The following is a 27,849-nucleotide window of genomic DNA, read 5'->3' as shown; positions in this document are numbered from 1 at the left end:
CGGATTGGTCGAACAGCCGGGACCACGTGATCCGCGGCGAATCAACGCTAAGATGAGGTTCCCCTACGCTCGAAGACCTGAGCGCCATTTGTCCATTCTGTACGGAAGAACGCTCGAGGTAAGGTGTGGCCTGCGGCAGGTTGGCTCGAGGAGCAAGGGAGAGTGAGTGAGCAAGAAAAAGATAGAAGGTGAGACACGAGAATCGTCGTTGGTAGTGTGCGAAGAAAGAGAAGGAACGACGAAAAAGGAGAAGAGGAGGAAAAAAAGAACAGGAAGTCGGTACGGCAACTGAGGGAAGACGCGTCGAGCGATGCTGGAGGGATTCGTGAGGTGAGGGCGACGGTCTGGTCTCAGACCGAGTACCTACCTTGTTCGCTTCGACCGATTCGGTTCGGTCCAGCGTGTACCGCGCAGCATCCTTTTCTCGAGAGGAGGGCAAGAAAGATCCGACGATTCGTTGAGCGCGTGGCAACACAGCAAATAATTGCGAGGAGAAAAAGTGTTTCGGAGTCACGTCTATCCGTCACCCGAAGATAATGCCACTATCCGCGACAGGTCGAGATGAAGTCGGTTCGCGCGAACCTCGAAACCCGCGGTTGAGATAAATTCAGAAAGTGACCAGCGTGGATCATGCATTTCCCCACCGAGCTGGAACAGTCCGCGGCTGTGGCGTTAATTGGGCCTGTCGTCTTTATTTACGAAAGGATCAATAATCGAGACGAGCTGGTGGCAGTGGAGAAGGAGAAGGAGGAGGAGGAGGAGGTGGTGGAGTAGAAACGGCGTTAAAGTGCTACAGGAAGTAATGGCAACACGTGAGAATAACGCTCAGGAACGCGAACGTGCGTCCGGATGTCTCTGAGAAACACGTTCCATCATATAAGTCCAAGTGCCATTTCATTGTATTTGATAAATGTTAAGTACACGTATGCTTGTTTTGCACTATCCACAGAAACAAATTAATAACAAGTTTACGTTCTGTGAAATATCATGCGTGTGTACTTAGATCATCTTGCGCCAATCTTTAGTAACATGTTATTCAAAAGTGCCATAGAAAGGAAGAGATTCTTCTAATGTCTTGAAGCGGAGGACATCTACTTTGTAGAATACAATGGAAGGTAGAGAGATCTTTGCGACAAAGGAATTGCTTCTGTGAAAAAAGAAGGGTGTGTTTTAAAAGAATTAAAGACCAAAGAAGCATCAGGAATTTGAATTAAAACTTGCAACATGCCTGGTGGAAATGCTATGGAGGATGATCTTGTGGATCCTGAGTGGCTCTTGAGAGAACTTAGATCACAAAACAGTCCCAGCAAGCTTCTTATCCTAGATTGTAGAGCACATTCTGATTTTTCTGAAACTCACATAAGAGGTTCGGTTCCTTTAGCTATACCTAGTATCATGCTAAGAAGGCTGGCAGCAGGTAAAGTTGATTTGTTATCAACTATAAGGTGCTCGGATCTAAGAAATAGAGTGGAAGTGTTTCTGTGTGGCGAAGAAAGCAGTAGAGGGACATTCGTGTTGATTGGTGACTCTACAGGCCCTGCAGGACATCAGGGTGAAACAATTCAAGTTTTAAGTCGAAGAATTAGAAACAGTGGAGGATGCGTAGCTATTTTAATTGGTAAGAAAAATAACATTTTGTTCTTTTTATATGCTCAAATATATGTTAAAACTATATAGAAATATGTATTATAGTTTTTTATTATATTTTAAAATGTTACTGTTGTAAATTACTAGCAACAAATTATTCATTGAAAGTAAAAAAAGAATATTGATTCTTTAACAAAATAATGTTGTTGCTAATTTGATGGAAACAATGTTGAAAGAGGTTGTAAGTGTGTAACAGTAAAATAATATTGTATAAGCTGTAGTAGTAATCTAAAGACCTTCATATGTATCAATTGGACATTGAGAGTAGTTGTGAATGAAATATTGATTCTTGTAGAGGGTACTCCTATTCAACCAAATATTTAAATCTGTCCTATAGTTCTCTAAGTTATCTATGCCCATAGCTATGTGTATACATTAGATATTAATTTTAGTTTGACATATGTGTTTACTACTAACAAATAATATAAAAATATTACATTAGTGTGTTTAAAATAAATATGGAAGTAATTACTTTTACTGAGAATATTGTTATATACTCTTATTATTAATTAATTGTATAATACACTTGTAGATATATAGATGTACTACTTCTTAGCAATCCTTAAAGTTTACACTGTTTATTCCTATCTATATATGTGTAATTACATTTGTATTTTTGTTTTTACAGGTGGTTTTGGGGCATTCAGAGATAGATATCCTGAATGGTGCGAAGGCAGTCAAGCTAGCGGCGAAGGCCCTCCTGGTCAAGATGCTAATGAAGGTGAATTAATGGGTCTTAGATCCCTTCGAATATCTACTCCACCAACAAGGTCTTATTCAGATTCTGACAGTGATAGTACATGTGATTCTGTTGGTTAGTATGTTTGTATACATACTAGCAAAACATTTTATTCATTGAGCATATAGGAAAAAAATAATAAAATAACTTTGATATTTTGTAGGGCCTGAAGAAGATAAAGACTTTCCAGTTGAAATTTTGCCTCATTTGTATCTTGGAAATGCAGCCAATAGCGAGGATAGGGAAGCATTAGCACGTCACAGGATACAATACATTCTCAATGTAACTCCAGATTTGCCAAATGTATTTGAAAACGCTGGTTCGATAAAATATATGCAAATACCCATAAGCGATCATTGGAGCCAGAACTTAGCTAGTTTCTTTCCACAAGCAATTCAATTCATTGGTAAGTGTAAATATTTTCTACAAGTATATGATATTGTCTAATGTTTAACATAAATCTTTTACTTTATAACTACGAAATTAAAGAAGATATGTCCAGTCTGGAAGAGATACTCCTACAAATATAAACGGAATGTTAGGACGTGTGTAAATTTGAAAAACATTGTTCATTTCCTTTCAGAGGAAGCTCGAAGCTCGGACAAAGGAGTGCTGGTTCACTGTTTAGCTGGAGTATCGCGGTCCGTCACAATTACTGTAGCCTACCTTATGCACAAGTGTAGTCTCAGTCTAAATGACGCTTTTAATTTAGTACGTAGTCGAAAATCTAACGTTGCTCCAAATTTCCATTTTATGGAGCAATTACATAGTTTTGAAAAGGAACTGAGAGATCGGGGTGACAGAAACAGGGGGAATGATCAAAGATGTATTGGGGCATGTCGACCTGGAGGTCCTTGCAATTGTCCAGCACCTAGTTTTCTCAGCCCTATCGATTTAGGTCTCAGTCCAGATTCAGGTATAGAATTTGATAGATGGGCGGCGAGTACGCCGGCCGAATGAGACGGGTCAGGGGGGACCCAATATAAATTTTAGGTCCCTCCTAGTATGTCACATGTCATAGTAGAAAAGCCCTAATTGAAGGGTACGGGAAACGAAATTTTACATTTTGCTAGGGAAATGATGATCGAAATGCGGTGTAAAAGTAGACGATCAGATATGTTTGTTGCGTACTAACTGACGAAGTTGTTAAACGGCTGAGCCTTTCCACTATTTTTCTATATAAATTCTTTCCTAAGGCTTTGCAGCCATGATCTATTACCACATAAAAGAAATTGAACGATAATTAAGTAATGGACATTGTTTCTTAGAATATACTCCGAACGATTCGGATGTAAACAAATATTTAATTTTACGAGAAAAATAACAAATGTTCTTGTTATGATTCTAAATCCTTACATTTCTCGTATATTGTCAAATTATTATAAGATATAAATCATATTGCAATCTAGAGAAAAAAAAATAGGTAGGACTGCGGAGGTTCTATGACTTTTTTTCTAAGTTGTCAGGGTAGCATTAAACATTGAAAGTATTTTATATTCGAAATCTGTACTTTCTTACTATATACTACAATTGTAATTGTATATTCTGAAATTATGCTTCCAATTTCGAAGTTCTTCGTGCAAGTTATTATAGTGCCCGAAACACATTGAATTTGTTGTTTAATACTATGTTGTTTCCACATATTTCTAGGATACAATTTTATACATACACTATATCTTGAATGACAAAATCTATATTTTTAATACTTATTCCCTGAACCCTTCAATTAATGAGGCTGTGTTTGTTTCATCTCGGACGATGCTTACTATGGAATGAAATATTCTCTAACAAATTAAGTCGTCAACCAGGCAATCACGAGTAGTTGAAGTAAAAATCACTGCTTAATACACTAAGTTTAAGTTATCGGAGGTACAAAAATTGAAAAATGTCTCGTACTCAGCAGTTAGATTTTAAAATATATACATATATATACATATATAAGCATATGTATATGTATGTATGTGTATATACATACACGTATATGTAAAGTAATTTGAAACTCAAGCGTAATTTTTGACATAGTTTTTCAATACACAAAAGTGACTTATCTTGAGAAGCGTATTCTCGCTGCATTGTGACTTTCAAGATGCAAAGTTGGTATGCACGTTTTCTCGAGTAAATATCTCGGTTAAATAAATTTAAGGAGTACATCTTATGGATCAGTGCATTTCTATAGGGCATTCCGAATCTCTCCTACTTCCGAAAAAAAATCAGGGTCGTCGTAGACACAGAAGAGTTCAGAAGCTTTATGTTTTGAATTAAGCGAGGTAAAAAGTATCTACAGTTACTTTTACCGAGAAGTCTAATAGTCATGAAATGGAAAGAGAAATGACTCGTATACATCAGAATTTTGCCAGTACAAGTAAATTGGTCTTTGAAATTTTTTATAGAATTTTTTTTATACGGCGGTCTTGATTCTGTGCGTCGATACAAGAATGCAACTAATTATACGCTGTACAGCAATTTGAACACTAAATTTTGAATTGTACGAATCAGCACTGTTTCTATTATCTTACAGATCTCAGATATATATTTAAAATTATTTTTGTAAAAAAGAAAAACGAATCGCATTCACATTCCCATAATGAGCCACAATGACCTGATATACTGTAACTATCTTTCATGTACTATATGTATTGTTCATTGAGCATAATTGAGGTTAATATGAGTGTACACAGTGAATGTTATTTTCCATGTAATTAACTACAAAGTTGTGGTAATGAACTCTTGATTATTGCGGGAGTGAAATTGATATACAACTAAGGAAATATATATTTGACGTTAATGTAATAACAATATTCTACTATTACACTGTTGTCTGTTGTATGTTTATCGAGCGCGATACTCGAAAGATTTAATCAAATATTATGTATATTATATAAATTATTATTTTATATTCATCGTTGTACATATATTTTAATTAATTTTCATTAGAAATACAACTTATCTTACCTGAAACGAATATAAACGATTATTCTTTATAAAAGGAGCACGTTCCGGCAAGTTTAGCATTGGTTTTTATATTAATGAAAATCATCTTGATTATGGCAAAATGTACTTTTATTAGCAATGAGTAATTATAATGTTTTAATCACCAAACTGCATAAAATATAAGAAACCTATTTAACGCAATGTTGATAAGTATATTCGTTAATTACAACATTAATTACTTGAGTCTTGTGTTCGCCGTTTCATTTTTATAAATTTTCTAGAATATCTTATAATATTTAAAAGATTAAACTAATAATTTGATTTGAACAATTTGCCAGCTTATTTGTAGTATTCGCTGGGACATTCGTTTCTGACATAGTTTTTAATACATTTAATGCAACTTCGGATTGTTTTACTGCTTTGATTAAGTCATTACGATCTTTTGAATCTGATGTTGTATATAAAAGTGTTCCTAGTCCCACAAGAGTTCTAAATACCGCTTCAGGCTCATTTAAATGAGGTAAAACGGAAAACATTGCATTCAAGCATTGTGCCCTACCAACTGCATCATTGTACTTATTTAAAGCCACGGTTAAATTCAATATATAAGTTGATATTGCGACCTGAAAAATGTGTACTGAATTAGTTTTATATTATACTTTATTCATGTATAGTTTACTCTTTTACATTATTTTTACCTGATTATTTTTACTTCCAAGGAATTCCAAATCTGATAAAAGTTTTAATATTTCGTCTTTACAATTAAAACAGAGTCTTTCTCCTTTTTCATGGCAAAACATATTCGCTAATAAACGAAACGCGAGCATTTGATTAGAAGCAGATGCATCGGGTTTGATGTGTTTTTTTACAATTTGCAATAGATCATCCGTACATAGTGCATCATTGATTTCTTTATAAAGTACAGCGAGTCTTGTTATATCGAGCACGGGAAATAATACATCGTCCGGCCAATTTAAAAGTATCTTCAAAGTACTTAAAACATCAATTCCTAATTGTTCAGAAGTTTGATCTTCCCCAAGGGTTATCAAAGTGTCTAATTGATCATCGGATATTTTTAAAGCTTCGCTTTGCTTGGAATTAAATTCACGTAATTTGTCTGCAAAAAGTATAATAAAATAGTTTCTAGTTCTATATTAATACAGAAAATTAGTAGCATATTGTAGAGTATAAGTACCTAATATAGCAGACAAATTGGCATGCTCTAATTTTAAGTATTTCGTATGAGGAATATAAGAAGGAGATACAGAAGAATCTGAAGAGTTAAGCACTACTGGTCTCACAGGCTCCTCCTGCTCAGTTGCATTTGTTGTCGTGCGCGGAATATATCTATTGCCTCCTGTGAAAGGATCAGCATACTGAGCACCAGCATTTACAACTGGTGCTGATTGAGAATTTTTTATTATGAAATTTGCAACCTACAAACGAAAATCAATTATTAAAAAATTGTATTATCAATGGAATATAACAAATATTTTTCAAGTTATATACCTGATCTAAAAATAATTGACTAAGATCATTGTCATGAAGAAATCTCTGTGCAACATGCCAAGGATCTTGACCATTATTGTATGGTAGTTTTAATGGAGGAACACCATCTTGTATATCAACCGAGAACACATAATCATATTCTATTCCATTATAAAGTCGTTTTTCAGACGTAGCTGCACTACCGCCCATTGCACCCATGACATCTCCAATTCTTATCCATCTTTGTTCATTTTGTGACCAGCTATATGCTCTTACAACATCTCCATCATTCACAACTTTTGTTTGTCCATCTCTTTGACCAGGCTCTTGCAATGCATTTTTGCTTGGTAAACTGTTCATACAAAAATTAAGATGCTAATATATTACTTTTATTTTACTTTTTTATCCAAAAGTTTTACTTACTCTTTAATTTTGATCCCACCTAATTCTTGTTGAGCATTTAACTTGGTATGTGCTACCTCCTGCTCAAATTCTTGTAAAGTCTCTGCATCAGCATATCGATCCGAATCACATGAAAATATCCTAACAATACCATCAGAACTTCCAGCAACTATGTCACCATTAGAGAATAAATCGATACACCATATTGACTGAGTTGGCAATACAATAGTTTGACCTATTTCACTATTATGCCATACCCTGATAGTTCTATCTTCACCTGAAGTAAATACATTTGTACCACTTTCTTTAGCTAAAATACTATAAATATAATTTTCATGTCCACAATATGTTCCTAAACAAGTTCCAAGGGATGAGTTCCAATGGCGTACAGTGGCATCGTTGGAACATGTTAAAAATTCATTGTTATTTATTGTAGCAATATCACGAACACAATCGGTATGCCCTGTTAATTTATGTTGTAGAGAACCATCGTTTGTCCAAATTATAACCAATTTATCTGCCGATCCAGTGACAATAGATCCATTTAATAAATCTGCCACACACCATACAGCGGCTGTGTGACCTTCCAGATTCAGCTGTGGTTTACTTAAATTGTTAATATTCCATAGCTTAGCACTCAAGTCCCACGAACTTGAAAGAAATGTTCCTTCTTTTTTACCTGTTCTTAATTTGCATACTGTGTCTTGGTGAGCTTTTATTATGTTCATAGGTTCTGTTTGATCTGGTACATAAATGCATATGGTTTTATCGTTACTACCGGTTATAATAAAACCTGTAGGATGTCTTTCTGATGGGTTTAGAACACATACAGAGCTAACAAAATTAGAGTGTCCCTTTAGCAATGCTGCTTGTTCATAGTCTCTACCATTTCTGTAAAATATTTAAATAATTTCTACTTTATAATATGTAGTATTACATAAAAACACACTGTATTTCATTTAGAAAAAATATAAAGCACTATCATTTATATTAGATTGATGCACATGATATGTTTTCCTTTATCATCAAACTAAAAGTCATGTAATTTTTTAAAGCTTCGTATATCTGATTTAAAGCTGTATTATTCCAGTTTAATGAGAACTAGAAGTTTCGAAGGTAAAAAATTCTTTGTATGCATCAACCATATATTAATAACAAACACATTAACAGGTTAAATACCCGGACGGTTTCCATACACGAGCTGTTTTGTCGCGGGAGGTTGATACAATAATTCCATCGGCGAATGTTGCCACGGCTCTCACATCAGACGTGTGTCCGAAAAGCGAGGTCCTCAATTTATAACACGGCTTCGCCATGATACGCTGATATCCTAACAAAGCACGCGAGAGGAACGTAACTTGTGCGAATCATGTACCGTGCAAATCTTTCCAACCGGAATACATAAACGCAGACAAATGCAATTGGTTTTGACATTTAAAACGCGTTCGAGCATGCGTGATGCTTTGTCGCTGTATTCGTACAACATGACGTGCGTTTTCGCATGTACGTAAAATAAATTGCATCCAAGGAAGAAATTTTTTCTCAATGTCAACGACAAGCGTTTATCGTACACTCTTTAAAATATCATAGATGCAATGTTACCATCAGATTGTATATAAAAAATGTGGAAGAAAAGTCTTCTTTCATTTTCTCTAGATATAGCTTGTATAGTAAGTTTCATTCTCGCGGTTCGCTGGAGGACGTGTCACTTCCGATACAAGGTGGTTTCCGTTTGGTTACGTGTGTTGTATGCGAAGCCGCTATACGGTGTGTAGCCTATGCCAGCTACAATAGGCTAGTAGATCGTACCGGTTTGTCTCGTGGCAAGTGATTACTACGTATGGTGAACAATGAGATTTACAGATAAGTTCCTCTATTTATTCGCGATATTCGGTATCGCGAATGCTGCTGGACCTACGCTCGTTTTACTCGACAATTTAGCTATAAGAGAAACGCATTCCATATTTTTCAAAACGTTACAGGGTACGTAAACATTCGGCTATTTTCGGTTAAATGTCCATCAATTGTTCGTTGACAGCCGTTTTACAATTCCTTCCCTACAAATTATAGTAACGCTATATTTATGTAATTGTTCTTAAGAGATTATTGCATGTACACTTTTATGAACGTTTAAAAAAATTTCGTTGATAAGGTTAAGCTTTTAGATATTCTGGCCTTAGAATAATAATGACTGAAAGTATTGTAAGTTATTTTGACAAAATAGAGTACGAAATCATTGCTGCAATAATTTACCTTGGACCGTACTTGTCAAAGGGTTAAAGTGGCATAAAAAGTTTTAATATTTTGTTTCTGCTTTATTGCAGATAGTGGTTATACATTAACATTTAAATTAGCAGATGATGCTAATTTATCACTCTCAAAGTACAGAGAATATTTATACAAACATTTAATAATATTTGCTCCATCCGTGGAAGAATTTGGTGGAGCTTTAAGCGTAGAGGCCATAACTGATTTTATCGATGGTGGTGGTAATGTTTTGGTTGCTGGTTCTTCTCAGTCTGGACATGCATTGCATGAACTAGCATCTGAGTGTGGTTTTGAAATCGATGAAGAGGGTTCTGCAGTTATAGATCACTTAAACTATGATGTTACTGATAATGGATATCATACTAAAATAGTTGCGGATCCATCTAACTTAATAGATGCCCCTGTCATTGTTGGAAACAAAAATGTACAACCCTTACTTTATCAGGGAACTGGACTAATCGCAGATACAGACAATTCTTTAATTTTGCGTCTATTGACAGCATCTAGTTCAGCATATTCATACAATCCACAAAATCCTATAAAGGATTATCCTCATGCAGTTGGCAAGAACACATTATTAATTGCAGCTCTTCAAGCTAGGAACAATGCGAGAGTAGTGTTCTCTGGATCACTATATTTCTTTAGTGATGAAGCTTTCACTAGCCCCATTCAGAAAGTCCAAGGTGAGAGTAATTTCAGAAAAGGATTATCTCTTTAAATAGGAGTTCTTTTTGGATCTATAGAATCTTGAAAAAATAATGTAAAACCACCCAATTTAAGAATATTAATTTTGAAAATGGTTTAAGTTATTTAAGGTTCCGAAAAACATATTTCTATATCAAATTTCAATTAAAAATTATATTTTACAATGCTAGAATATTTTTTAAAACTATGACTTAGACCACTTTCATAATCGCTGGTACATATGTATTCCTTCCTTAATTGTAGTAATATTACAATATTTATATATTTAATAAATAACATAGGTGGACAGAAACATGAGAAATCTGGAAATGGGATTGTAGCGACAGCGATCGCCCGATGGGTCTTCAAAGAAAATGGTGTAATACGTGTCTCTTCCGTTTATCATCACAGAGTCGGAGAGTCCGAACCGCCGGCAGCTTATACGATAATGGATGATGTTGTTTATTCCATTGATGTTCAAAAATTGTCAGGCGATAAATGGGTACCTTATGAAACAAATGATTTGCAATTGGAATTCGTTCGAATTGATCCTTTTGTCCGTATGACGATGAAACCAGTAGGAAACGGTCGATACGAAGCAAGATTTAAAATCCCTGATGTCTATGGGGTTTATCAATTTAAAGTGGATTACACTCGTATTGGTTTGACCCATTTGTATAGTACAACACAAGTGTCAGTCCGTCCTTTGCAACATACACAGTATGAACGTTTTATACCAAGTGCATTTCCTTATTATATAAGCGCATTTTCGATGATGGGTGGCGTATTTTTATTTTCGCTTGTGTTCCTACATTATAAGGAGGACACAAAACCAAAGTCTGAATAAACTCTTTGCGGTTATAAAAATTTATAAATACTTTACAATCAATTACAACCAATTATATAAAATTCAGTATGTTATTTTCATAATGAACACATTGAGGAAAAGAAGAAAGTGCTTGATCAGACATTAACAAAGTGGTAGGCATTTAAAACATATAGGTGCGTGTGTGGTAAAAAGTTTATATTTATTTAGTGAAATGTTGGAAATTGGGGGGTACAACTTGTATTTGAATGCAAAAAGCGTAAGAATCGCACGAAGCCTATCTGCACATGAACTATCAAAATTTTTTTTCTGTGTAATGTTAGATACCTTTAAATAATGTTTTTATGGTTACTACAATAAATGGAGAAAAAATGTAAATAAATAACTTGTACTCTGTTTTTATAGCTAGTTATTCGGAATTCCCCAGTTTAATTTATTAAATGTTTCATCCACTAATTGTTGCGTGGAACATTTAAATAGAGTTTTCTCATTGGTCAGTAAAAGTACATCGCGAGTACACTTTATGCGAACGTGAATTTGCATGTAAAAGACAGATGGAAATTGTTCTTATAATTGGAAAGAGAAACACAAAGTTTTATTTTTTAGTTGTGTAATCCGCAACATTTCTGTTGATGTCTCGAAATTTCAGACATTTTTAATGGATGATTGCAGACGCATTACCTCGAGCGTCTAATAATAATACGTGAGACAACATATCTACATAGACTATTAATTGAAATCTTGTGCTATATAAATACTAAGAAAAACGAGTTTTTCCGTAAAAAAACCGTAAGATTCAAAGTCCTATTGACAATGTCGAACCAGTACGTAACAGTTCAAATCGCCGGTGTTCGATCAATGAGTCGTTTGATATGACTTCCAGTGTTAACGAGGAATTTCATAGTTTTTCTTATAAATGCAGTAGTAGATCAACATAGAATATGTTACTTTTACTTAAGAATAATCGTACTTTGTCGTTAGTACGATCTACAAATGCTGTTATTTCGCGAATTTCGAAAGCGTGAATGAAACTCTGAAAACATAACCTAAACAGGTTATTTATGCCTACTTCTGCTTGTACATCCGTTTTTATATTTATTAAGAAACTTTCTACTTTTTCAAAATGTTGGAAGGACTCGTAGCCTGGGTGTTAAATAATTACCTCGGAAAGTATGTCGAAAATTTGAATACAGATCAATTGAGCATTGCTTTATTGTCAGGTAAGGTTATGTTACCGTTCAGAATCATACTTGTTTAACTTTAGAAATGAATTTGCACTAAATCACGCATTGACAATATATGTTCGTTGATAATATTATCATAGTTTTGTTGAAATATTTATAATTTGTTATATATTATATTGTAACTTGTGTAGTTCATTGAAATTCATTTCAAGGCTGATCTTTGTTAGATACGAATTGCTTATAATATGAAGTTCTTATTAGAACTCTTAGAATTAATATTTATGTTTAAAATCTTATGTTCATTGTTAGGAAAAGTAGAATTAGAAAATCTACCATTAAAAAAGGAAGCGTTACGTCATATTGGGTTACCCATAGAAATAAAAGCAGGTTTCATTGGAAAGGTCAGGTTGGAAGTACCTGTTCGTCAAATAAGGACAGCATCTTGGGTTATAGTGATAGAACAACTTTATTTAGTGGCAGGACCAATAAGTTTGAGCGAGGTACATGCATTATAACACTTTTGTATTATTTGTGATTCTATATATTTATCATTAAGTATTAAATTTACAGTTTGATAGCGAAACAGAGGAACAGGCACTTCTACAGTATAAATTGAGTCGATTAGATTCTTTAGAAGGAAGATGGAGAGCAGACACAGAATGTGATCCTGGTTATTATGCTACCAGTTATAGTTCTTGGGTAAATTATGGTACTTCCTTAGTAACAAATATCATTGAAAATTTACAACTTAATATCAAAGATGTCCATATAAGATACGAAGATGGGGTAACATTATCAGATGGTAAAAGAATAAGCTTATTTAATTGAATAAGAAATTATGTTGCTAATAATAAAGATGCAAAATGATTTTAATTGATAGATAGTGGTATTGCACTTGGTATAACTATAGGAGCCATAACTGCTCAAAGTTGCGATGCCAGTTGGGTACCAGGTTCTACTTCGTGGAATTTTACAGATGCTTCCTTTAAACTTATGGAACTTGATAGACTTTCTGTTTACTGGAATCATTTGAAATCGGATGAGTTTTTTGGTTCCCTCAATCTCGGTGATTTAGCTGTATATATTTATTTTTATATAAACTATCTCAGCAATATTTTAAAATGAATTCCTTGATAGTGCCTTGAGTTATACTTTTTTTTTGTTAGATTGCTATGAGCGAGCTAAAAAACATAAAGAAAAACCACATTTTATCGCCTGTTAGCGCAAGAGCACATGTTAAAAGAGATAGGTCTGAACGACCATTAAGATCTACAAATAAACCAAGAATTATTGTAGATCTTTTGTTGGATGATGTCCCACTATGTCTTACAGATGTGAGTTATTAAATTTAAGTGTTTATATTAATGCAAAGTACTAGCAACTTTTTTGTTAGGTGCAATATGAACAAATAATCAAGTGTATAAAGAGCCTGAAAGATATAGATCGTCGTAAACAACAGAGACTTTGTCGTCCAACAGTTAGTGTGTCTGCAGCACCTAAGGAATGGTGGAAATATGCAGCACGTTGTCATATTGGTAGGGAGGCTTTTAAGCCCAAATTATGTTGGGAAGATATACTGAAAAGAGGCAAAGAAAATATCTTGTATGTCGAAACTTACACTAAATTATTAGGTACTTAATTGAAAATTGTAACGCCTTTTTCCTTTGTGACTTCTTGCTATTAAGTAGTATTATTTTATAGGAACCCCAACTAGTATTTTACCTCCAGACATTAAACAATTAAAGGACAAAATAGAACAGGAAAGAAGTTTTGATGTACTTAAGGACTTGAGAGAAATATCGATGCAAAAAGTTAGGCCTCCAAAACCTGTTCAAAATTCAAATGTTAACATACCGCAACCACGTGGAATGCTCGAACAATGGTTTCCACAATGGTGGGGATGGTATTCTAAAGCACCAAACACAAATACTCAGGGTACATCTTCCACTTTTGATGGAGAACTTCTGGACGTTTTGGCAGATACTATAGACGATGATACGTTATTGCGTCGCGATACTGTATTTGGACAGTTTAATTTTACGTTATCGAAGGGTGCTGTTTCTCTTTGCACAACGAAAAGTGATAATGAATACGCGAAAACTGTAATAGAGCTACAATTTGAACGAGTAAATTTAATTTACGATTCAAGGCCTAGGTCTGGATCTCATAAATTTTTTATTAGTTTGGGAGCATTGTATTTGCATGACTATCTTACAGAAAATTCTACTTTTCCTATTTTGATACAACCTCAAGTAGTATCCTTTGCAACATCGCGGGCACGTAGCTCCACAGAAAAATTAGTAAGTCAACTGCCTCAACATTTATTTGAGATGACTTATGAGAAACGACCGTTACACTTGAGCGCCGATCACTCCTTACATGTTAACTCCAGGTCGCTGGATATAGTGTATAATCCCACTGTAATATATTGGCTCATAGATTTTATGTGTAAGCCGCATAGGTCATCGTCCAATCAAAGACTACAAGCAATGAAGCGTAGAACACGAAGACAACTTATAAAAAATTGGGAACAGATTTTGGAAGGAGACTTCGTGTATCGTTCTTCTTGGGACTTACAGTTTAATATATCAGCACCACAAATTTTATTGGTAGAAAATTTTACGGACTCTAATGCTGCAGTCGTAGTTGTTGATTTTGGCAAACTTCATTTAACGAATTATGTACAAAATAACGAAGTGATCATAAAGCCAGGTTCAGGGACAAATAGCGATGACGAAGATGAGAGATTTGAAACACCTTGCTCAACTCCACCTGGCAGCCAAGAAAATGGTTCTGTTCAAGATTTTCAGACTATATCTGAAACCGCGTTACACCAAAAATTGTATGATCATTACACTATCGACTTGGTCGATTTACAGATTTTAGTAGGAAAAGTAAAAGATAATTGGAAACATGTACGAACTAGAGGGATGTCCAGTCTACATGTTTTGGAACGTTTTAACATATCATTACAAATTGAAAGACGTGTTTTCTCCACATCAGATCCAAACTTTCCATCTGTAACAGTATCGGGAAATTTGCCAAGATTAGTGGTGCACGTTAACGAGCAAAAGGTAGAGGCAATTAGATTGATGTACACTTTACTTTCAAGTTTCTCCAAGTCTACCGGAATTCCACAAACGAATGTGGTCAATGTAGAACCTGAAAGCCCAAAGAAAGAAGAAAATGCAGACAAGTGTATAAGTCATGCTGTGATGGTCCAATTTATTATTGACCAAATGACCTTTGAACTGCAATCCAGAGGCCGCAGTGTGGCAGAACTACAAGTATCTGGAGTTAGAGCTGCTTTCTGTAGAAGGACAGTAGACGTTAATGTTTCTTTGTCAGTGCACGGATTACTTCTAGTTGATGCTCTTCAAGAATTTGGTCCCGACTTTGAGTTATTAGTAGCCAGTCACAAACACGTGGGAATGGACAGTATTTCTGGGAGTTTAAGAGACTCGGAACCGACGTCACCTGTTTCACCAGTGTCTCCTGGATCTCCAGATCCTACCCTACCAAGGAGGTTAACTTCTCCGGTTGCTTTGACTAATGCTTTATCCACTTTGGCAAGTAAAACTAAGAATCCTCAGTCTCCAAGGAATAATTCATTCATTGAATTGGACAAGATGGACTCGGAGGCCTTGATTGTTGTTGAGTTAACATTGGTGTATGACAGTTCGGAAAATTTGAGAGTTGCCAACATACAATTTAACAACTTGGATATTATCGCCAATCAAGAAACAATAGTAGAATTGATGGGCTTTTTTAGGAGGATATTTCCATCTCGAAAAATGAGGCCAAACATAGAAAGACAAGAATCGTTTTCGAATCAAACTGTGGAACCAAAAATCTCAAACAGGACAGAAATAACATTCGACTTCCATAAATTGAACGTTTTACTTCTGCGGGCAGTAATGCATGATAATCATTTGGTAGGCCAGAAAATTGCCACTGCTACAATGTGTGATGCTCGTATACAAGCGACTTTGGCAGTAAATACTTCAATCTCTGGATCACTCGGAGGTTTACAAGTGTTAGATCAAACATTAACTGGCAAAACACATCAACGGATTGTCAGTGTTGGAAGGGATCCTATCGCAGATCCACCTCAACAGTCACTGGAACACTTTACTGGTTTAACCGATCAGCCAGAGGCATTTCGATTCTCAGCATATCGTTGTATCAAACCATGTACACAGCAACAGGATGGAATGGAGACCTTGATAGATTTAACCATACGTATAGGTAGTGTATGGTATACCCACGCTCCTCATCTGCTCTCTGAACTACGTTCATGTGCTGATGAATTTAAACAGTATTTGAAAAACCTTGCTCGCCAGATCAGTGCAGCAGCTACGGATATGGCTATTGGTTTAGTTAATGCGGAAGATTGGTCAATACCACCGCGCAGACGTTTGCCAAGTCTATCTGTAGATTTGGAAAATTCAGGGGCCTTATCTTTGAAACTAGACATACTTCTTGACAGCCCTGTATTGGTGATACCCCGATCATCCCATAGTCGTCAAGTTGTTGTTGCTCATCTTGGCACTATGTCTTTGCAACATGAGCCTCATCACGGATCTATGGCGAAACACAAGTTAACTTTGGAAGTCAGAGACATGAATCTGTACTCTCTTGAAATATCTTCTAATCTTAGTCAGGGTCATAGCAATTTACCTTTAAGAGCAGAAGAGATGTATTCTTGCAAAGAGTCTGGAAAACCAGTCTTACATGATACTGTTTTAAAAATTGTAGTTGAGAAGGAAAACGCGTTAGTACAAAGTCCCAGCTATTTCCTTGATGATTTCTCGGGTAACCCGATCGTTCAAGTTCATGGAGTCGTGATGACGCCTCTGAAAGTATCTTTGTCTCGAGGACAGTATGAACAGTTGTTGGATACAATAAATAGATTGTTCTCAATGCCAGTATCGGTCCCAGTTCAAAACTCACAGATAATGAACAAAGTACCAAATTACTCCGAGAAGCTCGATCTTCCTATTAAGGTTTTATTCGAATTGCCCACTTTGAGCGTGGAATTAAAACAGGGCATCCTAGAGCAACCATTAGTTGAATTGTCTATGAGAGATTTTATTGCAAAGTATGAGAAATTACAAAGAAACGAATCTACTATTCAGGTTGCTCTGCGTTCTCTACTTATGGAAGATTTGTTGTGTCCCATTGGTTCACGACATCGATGTATGATGCAGTCTTCAGCACCAACTCGTGCAAAGCTTCCTGCTGGTGTTTCTAAATCCTGTCCAGACTTTGCATTTATACAACAGTTCAGAAGCGAGTTTGGACGGGGAAGTTTGCCCGACAGATTGGAGACTGACACATTGTATGGTACAATTCCTGCTCATTGGCGCAGGAAACCAGTGTCGCTAGCGGGTACACCGAATACTCCACCCCCATCGCCTGGTGCATCTACGAACGAAGAAAATTTGGTACTAATGAGCATCACAATAACTGAACCAGATCCTGGTCAACAAACAAAGGATCAGTTTCATCAGAAAAGTGTAACCGTAGACTTCAATTGTTTGGATTTGGTGATAAGTGTAGAGTCTTGGATGGTGGTTTTCGATTTTTTTGGATTTGCAGGACCTTCAGGAACTAATGCTAAAGTTACCATGCATCAAACCTCTATTGACGTGGATCAGGTAGACAAGGCGGACAATCTGCCTTTACGCTCAGAAACTGAAATAGAAGTTAGGTCGTTAACATTAGTATTAATACAGTCTGAGAGAGAAATAGCGAAAGCCAATGTGTCTAATGCTAATATGCACATTTTAAAAGCAGATGGAAAAACAAAAGTATCAGGATCCTTGGGATCTATGTCTTTATTGGATCTGACGCCACATGGCAGATTTTACAGAGAGAGGTTTTTATCCTCGGGAAGGAAAGCGCTAAATTTTCAGTATTCTAGTTATGTAGACGCCGAGGAACGACCTTATGATGCTCAATTGAAATTAGAAATGTCTGCAGTCCATTACGTACATACTCAGAGATTTGTAGCAGAACTTCAGGCATTTTTTGGTCATTTTTCTCAACTTTGGACTATAATGGCGAATTTAAGAGCTGGTGTAGGAGCTATTATAGATACCAATAAACGAAGCATAAGATTATCATTGAAACTTCACGCAGGTGCACCTGTGATTTTACTGCCGGTCAGTTCCAGATCCGATGAATTAATATTATTGGATCTCGGAGAACTCACTGCTCACAATCAGTTTGCAATTTCTGAAGTAATGGAGAAGTGTATGTTAGATATAATGTTTCTTGAATTGGTTAATATGGACGTTTATGCAGCCAAGAGATTAAAGTGCGACGACCAGAACGAAAATATAGACACCCTGATTGTCGGTGGTTTTCTTATTAAGAAACTTGGATCGTCTTTGCTCACGGAGATGTGTCACTTAAAATTACGCATTGAAAGAAACTTGGACACCTATATTAGTAGAGAAATTCCTGATTTAAGCATACACGGTATATTATCAACGATGGATTGCGCTTTAGATCCTGCTCAATACATGTTGATTCGGGGTCTTCTCTCTTACAATATTGGAGAAAATTTGGATGACTTACGACAGTTCATGCAAGACTTGAACCAAACGGTTGAGTATTCTATAGTTAGTGTAGATAATGGAGAAAAGATTTGGAAGAAATCGTGCATAACCCTTGAGCTAGTGAATGTCACTGTTAAGTTACATCCAAATTATAATATCGCGGCTCTAGCATGTATTAATTTCATAAAATCTAGACTGACTCTGGATTCATTGAGTGATGGGTCTCAAGATATAGACCTAGTGTCTCAAGAGATATTGATTACGGATATGCGATTCCAAGATGAGCCTGCTAGTAGTCAGTCCAACGTTTTCACAAGTATTTTGCAACCTTTAAGAAATTCTAACAACGAGAATCGTGTACAGGCTGAAGTACATCACAGAAGACGGAAGGCGAATGCAGCAACAACTATTCTTGTGCATAGTATGCGTTTGACTGCTATACTGGACTGGTGGGAAGCTGTAAAAGATTTTTTGATGTTGAATTCTCCAGAACCAGAACCTATTTTTGGAATGGCACAAGTGGCCACAGAGAGTAATCAGGAAAATGAAAACAATGCTTTTGCTATGATACCGTTTGAACTAAAGATCAATATCACTGATTCAGAATTGGTCATTGTAGAAGACACATCAGTCTGTGATACCAATGCTGTGATTCTAAAGAGCACAGCTGTCCTTTCATATAGGTCTGCCCCTCAAGAAGGAGAGAAACCTCTTTCCTGCAACTTATCCCACTGCGAATTGTTCTCCTGCATTCTAGGACTAGAAGAAGAGACTGCTCTCTCTATAATCGATCCTGTAGGGGCTAGTTTAGATCTAACGCAGGATAAGTGTCTTGAAGTACAATTTCAGCCATTGTGTGTGAGATTGAGCTACCACGATGTAACAATGTTCTCCAGGATGCTCAGTTCTCTTCCAAAACAGACTTTAGTAGCGAAGCAACGTTCAAGCGAAGCGTTGACTTCTACAGAAAGACAAGTACAAAAGTTAACAGCACTGGGGTTCATGGACTCTGATTGTAGATCAGCTTTGCAGCTCTGTAATGGTCAATTAGATGAAGCGGCTTTATGGTTGACGCAAAATGCAGTACCTAATTCTGACGTTAATACGAAGAACGAGTCTGTTTTCCATACTGTTGAATTACAAACCTCCTGCACCAGGATATGTATTATAGACGATTGTAGAGATGCCGACGTGCCACTGCTAGAAATCACATTATTAGAACTTAATTTGAGACAGGAATGCATGGGACCTGGTCTTATATCTTCTACTGTTAGCATTGATTATTATAATAGAGTTCTCAGTGGGTGGGAACCTTTCATTGAACCATGGCGTGCTACCATTCAATGGGAACAAACATCGACTAACTCCCTTAATTCAAAAAGGCTGCAGATATCTGTTGACTCTCAGGATTCTGTCGACGTTAACGTTACTTCAACATTAACCGAGTTAATAGAATTAGTGAAGAACAATTGGATGCAAGATTTTTATTTGACGTCAGTTAAAGATATAAATGTGAATAAATCATCGGGAAGTGGCCAAGCATATCGGCGTAGACTACCTTTCATTCCGTTTGCATTGAAGAATGAGACGGGCTGCAAATTGTGGTTTAAAACTATTATTGCTACTGCGGATGATATCAAGGAAGTAGGACACAATTTCAAGACAAAAAATGATTTTCAAAAGGATGACACGTGGATTGAAGTTACTTCAGGAAACACTGTTCCATTCACTTTTGAAGGAAGAGGAAAATTAAGGCATCATGCCACGCACACAGTTCGCAGACATCAAATCACAGTACTCGTGGAAGGATGGAATCCAGTAGATCCAGTTACAGTAGATCGTGTTGGGATATATTTTCGACACGCAAATGGAAATGTAACTGGTCCATCAGGAAACGAACGATTGGTAAATAAATTGTGTTCTCGCGTATTAATCGTTGCTATGCCTAAATAATTGATTTCAGTTTCAGATGTTGACAACGAAGGCTAGAATAGTATTTGCAGTTGAATTAGAAGGATCAGCTAGGAAATTAGTTACCGTTAGATCAGCTTTACAAATATCTAATAAATTAAGACACATGGTGGAGATCAAAATGGAGAAATCTTTAAATCATTTTGAATGTATGTTTCCTTGCTTCTTTGATATGAACTTAATAATTGATTTATCGCTTATTTTAATGCCCTCTTCTTTTAGATTTACCTCTGACTTTATCTGTTAGTGATAGAATTCTGCAAGTACCTGCACAATCTACTATATCGGTACCTTTGACGCATACTGGTGTGCAAATGTGTTTAAAACCCATACATTTAAACAATTTATTTCAATACTGTACGGAAACTATAGATTGGACAGTAGTAAAGAAACCATTAGAAGTTATAGAGAATCGTATTACATGTAGAGCTAATCATAATAATATATTTAGGTAGGTTTCTATGCTGTTGAAGTAGAGTAGCGATTTTCAACCCTTTTTATTTTGCAGCACACTTACATTAATCACTAAATTTTTTATCATTTCTTATCTCTGTTAATTCGTCCTTTTCTGTAGTAGTACTCTTGCGTCACACCGGTTGAAAATCGCTGAAGTAGAATAATTTGATAGCTTTTTAAAAGTGTTATATTTTTATAGGATGTGTGTAGCAGTGATGCGAGATTATTATCCGCCGGATATGAGTCAAATGTTGCCAGCACACACCATAACCGTGATGGCTCCAATTACAGTGATTAATTTATTGCCACATGAATTATTATATGAAGTTGGTACAGAAAGTGGTCAAATTCTACCTGGTGGTAGTGCAAATTTGCATACAGTAAATATCGAAGAACAGCTAGAAGTCACTATACAACTAGATGGTTATTCTGGATCAGGAACGGTGAATAAATTATCTTTTTTTTTATTTAAATTTCATTAATATTCTACTGGCGCTTAAAGTAAGCATATTTTTTCATAGATGATATTGCCACCAAATACTAGTTCCTTCACCGCTCGTCTCAGGTTGACGGATTCCGCTGGAAGGATATTGTTTCTGCATGCAGCTGTTAATATAGAAAAAGGGTCTGCCATACAAATTAACATTACCGCGCCATATTGGATCATTAACAAGACTGGTTTGCCGTTGGTGTTTCGGCAAGAGGGAGTTGGAACGGAAGCGGCTGGACAGTTTGAGGAACACGAGAAGGCAAGAATGGTAGCGCCATTATTGTTCTCTTTCAGTGATGAAGAAGCTAGCAGAACTTTATCAGTGAGGGTTGGTACTGCAGTGCATCCTCAGGGAATACCACAGTGGTCTCAACACTTTTATTTACAGCCTGGAATACAGGTTTGTAAATTATCTTCGTATCTTTATTTTCGTTAAAAAAAGCATTAATGGGCGAAGCATTAAAGTTACACGAATAATTAAAGAGACGTTAGAACCTTTGCAATACCATTATAATCAGTTAAAGCGGAGGAGATAACTTCCAATCACTATGTCTTTATACCTTTAGGTACACCGTCTTAGAATATCCTTACGCGATGGTCGACCTGATATAGTTTATTTGATCAGTGTAGCTACTCGGACAGCAAGAGGAAAATATAGAGCTACAACTGTAGTTACATTGTCTCCTAGATACCAGTTGCATAATAAATCAAGTTTTACATTAGAGTTAGCACAAAAATGTTTTACCACAACAATTGTAAGTAAGAACTAAAGTTTTGTTACGTTTGTTATGTATGCGAGAGATTGTTATGTTTTACCCTTTCCAGAGCCATCCTGATGCCCAGGCAACGTATATTAAAATTATGCCAGACTGCCATATGCCATTTCATTGGCCACGTCTTGATAAAGATTTATTGTTATGTGTTCGTATTATGAATGTTGAAGATTGTATGTGGTCAGGTGGTATCAAACTAGACGACAGTTATTCATTGACGATTAACATTAGAGATGCATCAGGAAGAATGCACTTTCTTCGAGTAGACGTGGTTCTGCAAGAAAGCACGTATTTTATAGTGTTCACTGATGCAGATACTATGCCACCACCTATAAGAGTTGATAATTTCTCGGAAGTTCCACTAGTGATTAATCAGGTGATTATTCGTAGAACCTTAATAAAAGTCATACTTCTTGTTGTTTTAACAATTTCTATGCAAATTTCTTTAAATTATTCGGGTAGTTACATTCTTATCGTCTTCGTTCTCAATTTTCATTCATTAAGATATTTAAGCGAATTAATTAGAAATCATTTTCAAGATTATTCTTATAGGTCACTGTACATAATAACCTACAATGGACTGTACGACCTCATTCATCCGTACCATATGCGTTGGATGAACCAATACAGTCTGCAGGTTTAGTGTTAACAGCACCTGGTGGTGTAACTGCCACATACGATTTGAATATACTTGGAGAGGGTAGGGGCTTGACTTACGAAAACTTTATTTATATCGCTTTCACTGGTAATTCCTATTCTTCTATCAGATATTGATGTTACTTGCTGCGAAAGTTAGTCGTTATAAGCGTGGTAATTGTTAAATTTAGGAACTTTCAAAACTGACTGCGATCTTGGAACAGGAGAAGGTGGTCTTGATCCTCTAGATGTCGAAACGCAAAGATTAGTCTTAGAAGCTGGTCCCGGTGGATGGGTTGCTTTACGAAGAAAGCAATATGGGGCCAGATCCCAGTTGTGGAGGATGACCGGCGATGGGCAGTTGCAACACGAAGGTGCGCAGTGAGAAAATTTATATCATTAACTCTGATTGTTTTTTTAATCATTCTAAAGTGATTGTTTTGATAAACTAGGTTCTAGTCCACCTAGAGATAAACATTCGAACACCCCAGAGATGGTGTTAGTTCTAGACATTGCGGGTACAGCACCACAGCCATTTACGTACTGTGCACTTAAATTAAGAAAACCTGACCCTAGAAGAAGATCAACGCAAACTTGGCGATTTACTGACGATGGTCGATTATGTTGTGTCCATAAAAATATGTGTGTTCAGTCAAAAGATGGATTCATGGGATTACACGAAGGTTTGACAGATGGACATTTAATCTATTTTAAATAATTCTTTAGTAAAGCCTATATTTACCTTTTATTTTGACACATGTACTTATAAATTTTTTGTTTTTATTCATTGCCATTTCGTATCACTCGGTTAACAAAGCTTTCATTATTTAATTCGCTTACTGGGAATCATTACTGTCACATAAATTATTTTTTCATTTATTTTATCCATTATATCAAAACTCGAAGGTTTGTTTAACCAAATTCAAACAAAGTGGCTGTAAAAGTAAAGATACAAATTAGTTGAAAGACTCGTGTAACGTTATCTATGTATTCTTGTTTGATTGATTTGAAGTTTATAGTTTTCTACCCCGTTTTTCTTCCGAAAGTATATTATTATTATGACTCGTGAAGCTTAAATTGATAATGAATGTTGCAGGCGGCTGTGTCGCCCGTTGGCAAATGTGTACGTATAGATTCGAAGTACACTAAAATCGTCAATTATTTATAAATTTACGTATAAGTATTATGTATTAAAACTTTTGCTTGTTTTTTTCTTTAATTAGCGTTATGCGCATTAAATATTTCAAAGGTTCAGAGCAAGATATACAGTATATACTTCTCTGTGGTCTTTGAACGATGCATGAAACAAAAGATTTTTCGTAAAATGTGTATCTTAACTTCGAGTCTTTTATGCAGCCACTTAATTTTTATTAATCTACGTATTATGCACAGATTCTGTAATTATATTTTTTAGGGAGCGAAGCAGTATTAGGCCCCCAGATTCATAGTAATCCTCCACCAATCGAACAACGCGTAGGAAGACAAAAGTTACGACCAGGATCTGGTTTCTTGTCTGTCAGAGTAACAACTGACGGGCCAACACGAGTTTTACAAGTACTGGACATCAAAGAAAGGGTATGTATGTACTTTACAAACATATAAAGAGAAATATTAAAATAATTACCAATAACCCTTTACAGAAGAAAACCTTTGCTTTACTGGAAGAACGCGATTGGTCACACATTGCTGTTAGCCACCGTCCAACTCAAATAAATACGGACGCCGAAAACCTAAATTCCAAAGAATTAGAACTAAAAGTTAATTTAATAGCTGGTCTCGGATTGTCAATTGTTTCTCGAAGGCCTGTGGAGGAGCTGTTGTTTGCACGATTGGCTGGTATTTCGTTAGAACTTCTACAAACCCCTGTCAATACCACCTTAGATCTGAGTATCGAAGATATACAAATTGACAATCAGTTGTTCGAAGCACAGTGTACGTCTGTCTTGTACGTGACTCGATCTACTCGCACGGAAAGTGAACCTAGACCGTCGATACACGTAGTTGCCGAGAAGCTGAAGTCTAAAAATCAAAATGCCGAGATATATAAACACGTGATTGTGACTATTAAACCGCTTTGTATACATTTGGAAGAAAAGTTAATTTTGAAAATGGCTGCTTTTGTCGGTGCAGGAAGGTCAGAATTGGAGGTTCCGGTAGACGAGAATGATTTTAAAGCGCAAAGATTTATTTCCGAAGTGTCTGCAGCGCACGCCAAGCGATACTACTTTGGCGCATTAAAAATTGTCCCTAGTCAGATAAAATTGAGCGTGCTTACCACCATGAAACTGCCGCGACATCTTCAAGCAATAAAGAGACAATTGGGTTTAACTTTAATTAAATTCGAAGACGCTACGATTGAATTGGATCCTTTCCTCAAGAAACATCCTTTCGAAAGTACTCAGTTTCTAGTACATTCCATTATAAAACATTACAAAGATGAATTAAAATGGCAAGCCGCCGTAATATTAGGGTCTGTAGACTTCTTGGGCAATCCCCTTGGTTTCGTGAACGATGTCACCGAGGGTGTCTCTGGTTTAATTTATGAAGGAAGCGTTAAAACGTTAGTGAAGAATGTCACGCACGGTATTTCGAATTCAGCTGCTAAAGTGACGGAGTCTCTGTCGGATGGACTAGGACGTGTCATAATGGATGAAAGACACGAGGAAGCTAGACAGAGGATTCGAGCCAACACCGCGGGTAGCAGTGATCACTTAGTAGCCGGTTTGAAAGGTTTTGGTTTTGGATTGTTGGGAGGTGTTACGAGTATTTTCAAGCAGACATACGACGGTGCCGCGAACGAAGGATTTCCAGTACGTAAATACATTTATTATGTTGGGTGTGAGCAATTATAGAACAATTGGGTGGAGGGTGATTTTTTATGAGAAAACAAATGAAAAACATACAGTAAAAGTTTACTGCATAACGTCTGTAATGCGTACTATTTTCAGGGTTTCTTTGCTGGTTTTGGTAAAGGAGTTGTTGGGACGATTACCAAACCGGTTGTAGGAGTTCTAGACCTGGCCACGGAAACTGCCACTGCAGTACGAGAGACAAGTAGAAGGTACGTGCTGTACAAAGTGAGCAAAGAAAAAGTTCGCGATTAAACAAAATTGCTTATAATTCTGACAAGGTTTTGAAGTTTTTCAATGTTTAGAGTCTCCTGGTTTTTAACTCATTTTCTCAAAACCTTTTGCAAATTATATATTGTGACCTGTTTGTGATGTTCCCAGTGCTCATCGTACGATACCAAAACGGGACAGGCCTCCTCGTGTCGCGAGCGGTCCAGCTGGTTTATTACCTCCATATAATCGTCAACAAGCAGAGGGCCAAGAATTTCTTTATATCGTGAACGATCACGACTACTCGGAACTGTTTGTAGCGTATGAATGTTTGCGAAGTGGAACGGAGAATCTAAGAGTGTTGGTGTCAAATGAGAGGATCCGCGTTATTTCTGGTGGCACTAAAGGAGTCGTGACCGAAGTCAGCTTGGCAGACTTGCTATATTGCCAGCCGATGCATAAACCCGAAAGTAACAATGTAACGTTGTATTATATAGAATTAATATCCAGATCGGATTCAGCAGTGGCTGTTAACGTAGATGGCCCTGAACTTTTGAGGAGACCGAAAGTCCGATGCGATAACGAGGATGTGGCCAAACGAGTGGGTATCGATATAAAGTTTATTATCAAACATTATTTTCAAATGCTCAATATTTCACAGGTATCGCAACAAATTAACTATGCCAAGGGAATGCACGAAGAACGCAGTTTGACTCTATCTTCGTCGGACAACATGTTGGATGACATTCAATACTACAAATAATAGCAAATGACCGCACACCAATATTTTCTACTTTGAGTTTAATGTAACCATATATATTTCGTATGCTAGTCAGTCCTTCGATTTCTGTATTTGTTTTTTCTTTTTTAATAGTGCACATAATGATGCCTTATTACGCTTAAACTAAGTTGACGATAAGACTGATGTAAGGCACCATCGATACCGCAGCATCTATAATGAGTATGTGAAATTTTCTCGAGCGCAACAGAATGTATTAGTTTAACAGTACATTTAACAAAAGAACGTGAGAATATTTGGTTGTTGTACAGCTAGTGCACGTATAATTTTGATACTGGTATTGAGATCAAAGAAAAAATCTAAGTGGCGTGAGATTTTTTAATAGTGTATATATATGTATACGTACAACGTGTAAAATATAGGCGGGTAAGATATTTATTTACAGGAACGTAATCTACTTAAATCGATGTTACATAAAAAAAAAAATGACAAAAACCAAAGTTTTTGCATAGAATAGGAATAATATTCATTTTTTTATTAACGAGTTTAATATTTTACAAACTATTTGTGTGGTATATTAAACATAGCGTTGTGTGAAAGATAATGCCACTAACGATTATGTTAACTGTACATTCTTCTAACAATTGCGTGTGTAAAGGTATTAATTTAAAACTAGTACAGATACTGTAAGACCAGGAATATCAGCTTAAATACTTTTTATAAAGCTGGTATTTTGTACAGTTTAAATACAGTATATATGTTTATATTACAGTATAAATTTATGCTATTCGATGATTAACGCTGTGTATATAAACTAATAAGTATCAAACGTGTTAATGATGTGTATAATAATCTGTATACAATTGTCTAGATTTGTTACATCCTAAAATTTTCACGCAGTCGATATAATTTAATAAATAAATCTTATTTTTGTTTGATACGTTATCGTTCCATTTGTTATCGAATTTTAATACAGCATAATTTACCATA

The 27,849-nt window shown here is 36.1% G+C and overlaps 4 protein-coding genes across 7 annotated transcripts; 3 read left to right on the top strand and 1 right to left on the bottom strand.

Moving 5' to 3' along the window:
- Window positions 1-86: 86 nt before the first annotated feature.
- Mkp3 (Mitogen-activated protein kinase phosphatase 3) lies at window positions 87-5,584 on the top strand. The gene is made up of 4 exons (XM_076783524.1): window positions 87-1,618; window positions 2,276-2,461; window positions 2,550-2,792; window positions 2,970-5,584. The coding sequence occupies exons 1-4, from the start codon at window positions 1,225-1,227 to the stop codon at window positions 3,344-3,346; spliced, it is 1,200 nt and encodes a 399-aa protein (XP_076639639.1). The 5' UTR covers window positions 87-1,224; the 3' UTR covers window positions 3,347-5,584.
- Plap (phospholipase A2 activator protein) lies at window positions 5,429-8,680 on the bottom strand. Its single transcript, XM_076783521.1, has 6 exons — window positions 8,387-8,680; window positions 7,229-8,098; window positions 6,827-7,157; window positions 6,513-6,753; window positions 6,016-6,434; window positions 5,429-5,940 (listed from the first exon to the last, which is right to left on the bottom strand). The coding sequence occupies exons 1-6, from the start codon at window positions 8,521-8,523 to the stop codon at window positions 5,614-5,616; spliced, it is 2,325 nt and encodes a 774-aa protein (XP_076639636.1). The 5' UTR covers window positions 8,524-8,680; the 3' UTR covers window positions 5,429-5,613.
- Window positions 8,681-8,948: 268 nt separating this feature from the next.
- Window positions 8,949-11,383, top strand: Ost48 (dolichyl-diphosphooligosaccharide--protein glycosyltransferase non-catalytic subunit Ost48). The gene is made up of 3 exons (XM_076783523.1): window positions 8,949-9,190; window positions 9,532-10,158; window positions 10,462-11,383. The coding sequence occupies exons 1-3, from the start codon at window positions 9,058-9,060 to the stop codon at window positions 11,004-11,006; spliced, it is 1,305 nt and encodes a 434-aa protein (XP_076639638.1). The 5' UTR covers window positions 8,949-9,057; the 3' UTR covers window positions 11,007-11,383.
- Window positions 11,384-11,644: 261 nt separating this feature from the next.
- Window positions 11,645-27,799, top strand: Vps13d (vacuolar protein sorting 13D). 4 transcript variants are annotated; one of them, XM_076784125.1, is made up of 22 exons: window positions 11,645-12,205; window positions 12,479-12,669; window positions 12,740-12,971; window positions 13,050-13,246; window positions 13,336-13,503; window positions 13,563-13,800; window positions 13,871-20,640; window positions 20,705-20,855; window positions 20,929-21,157; window positions 21,362-21,605; window positions 21,684-22,052; window positions 22,219-22,407; window positions 22,478-22,801; window positions 22,978-23,170; window positions 23,253-23,435; window positions 23,514-23,744; window positions 24,158-24,184; window positions 24,476-24,636; window positions 24,702-25,871; window positions 26,010-26,122; window positions 26,292-26,721; window positions 26,782-27,799. In XM_076784125.1, the coding sequence occupies exons 1-22, from the start codon at window positions 12,109-12,111 to the stop codon at window positions 26,881-26,883; spliced, it is 12,009 nt and encodes a 4,002-aa protein (XP_076640240.1). In that variant the 5' UTR covers window positions 11,645-12,108; the 3' UTR covers window positions 26,884-27,799. The 4 variants fall into 4 exon arrangements, with proteins under 4 accessions (XP_076640240.1, XP_076640239.1, XP_076640241.1 ...); XM_076784124.1 differs by having other exon boundaries at window positions 20,699-20,855; XM_076784126.1 differs by lacking the exon at window positions 24,158-24,184 and having other exon boundaries at window positions 20,699-20,855.
- The last annotated feature ends 50 nt before the right edge of the window (window positions 27,800-27,849 follow it).

The sequence above is a fragment of the Colletes latitarsis genome, chromosome 2, assembly GCF_051014445.1.
Source record: "Colletes latitarsis isolate SP2378_abdomen chromosome 2, iyColLati1, whole genome shotgun sequence".
Lineage (NCBI taxonomy): Eukaryota > Metazoa > Arthropoda > Insecta > Hymenoptera > Colletidae > Colletes > Colletes latitarsis.
Note: the sequence above shows the minus strand (reverse complement) of the source record. Positions and strands in the feature narration are given on the sequence as shown.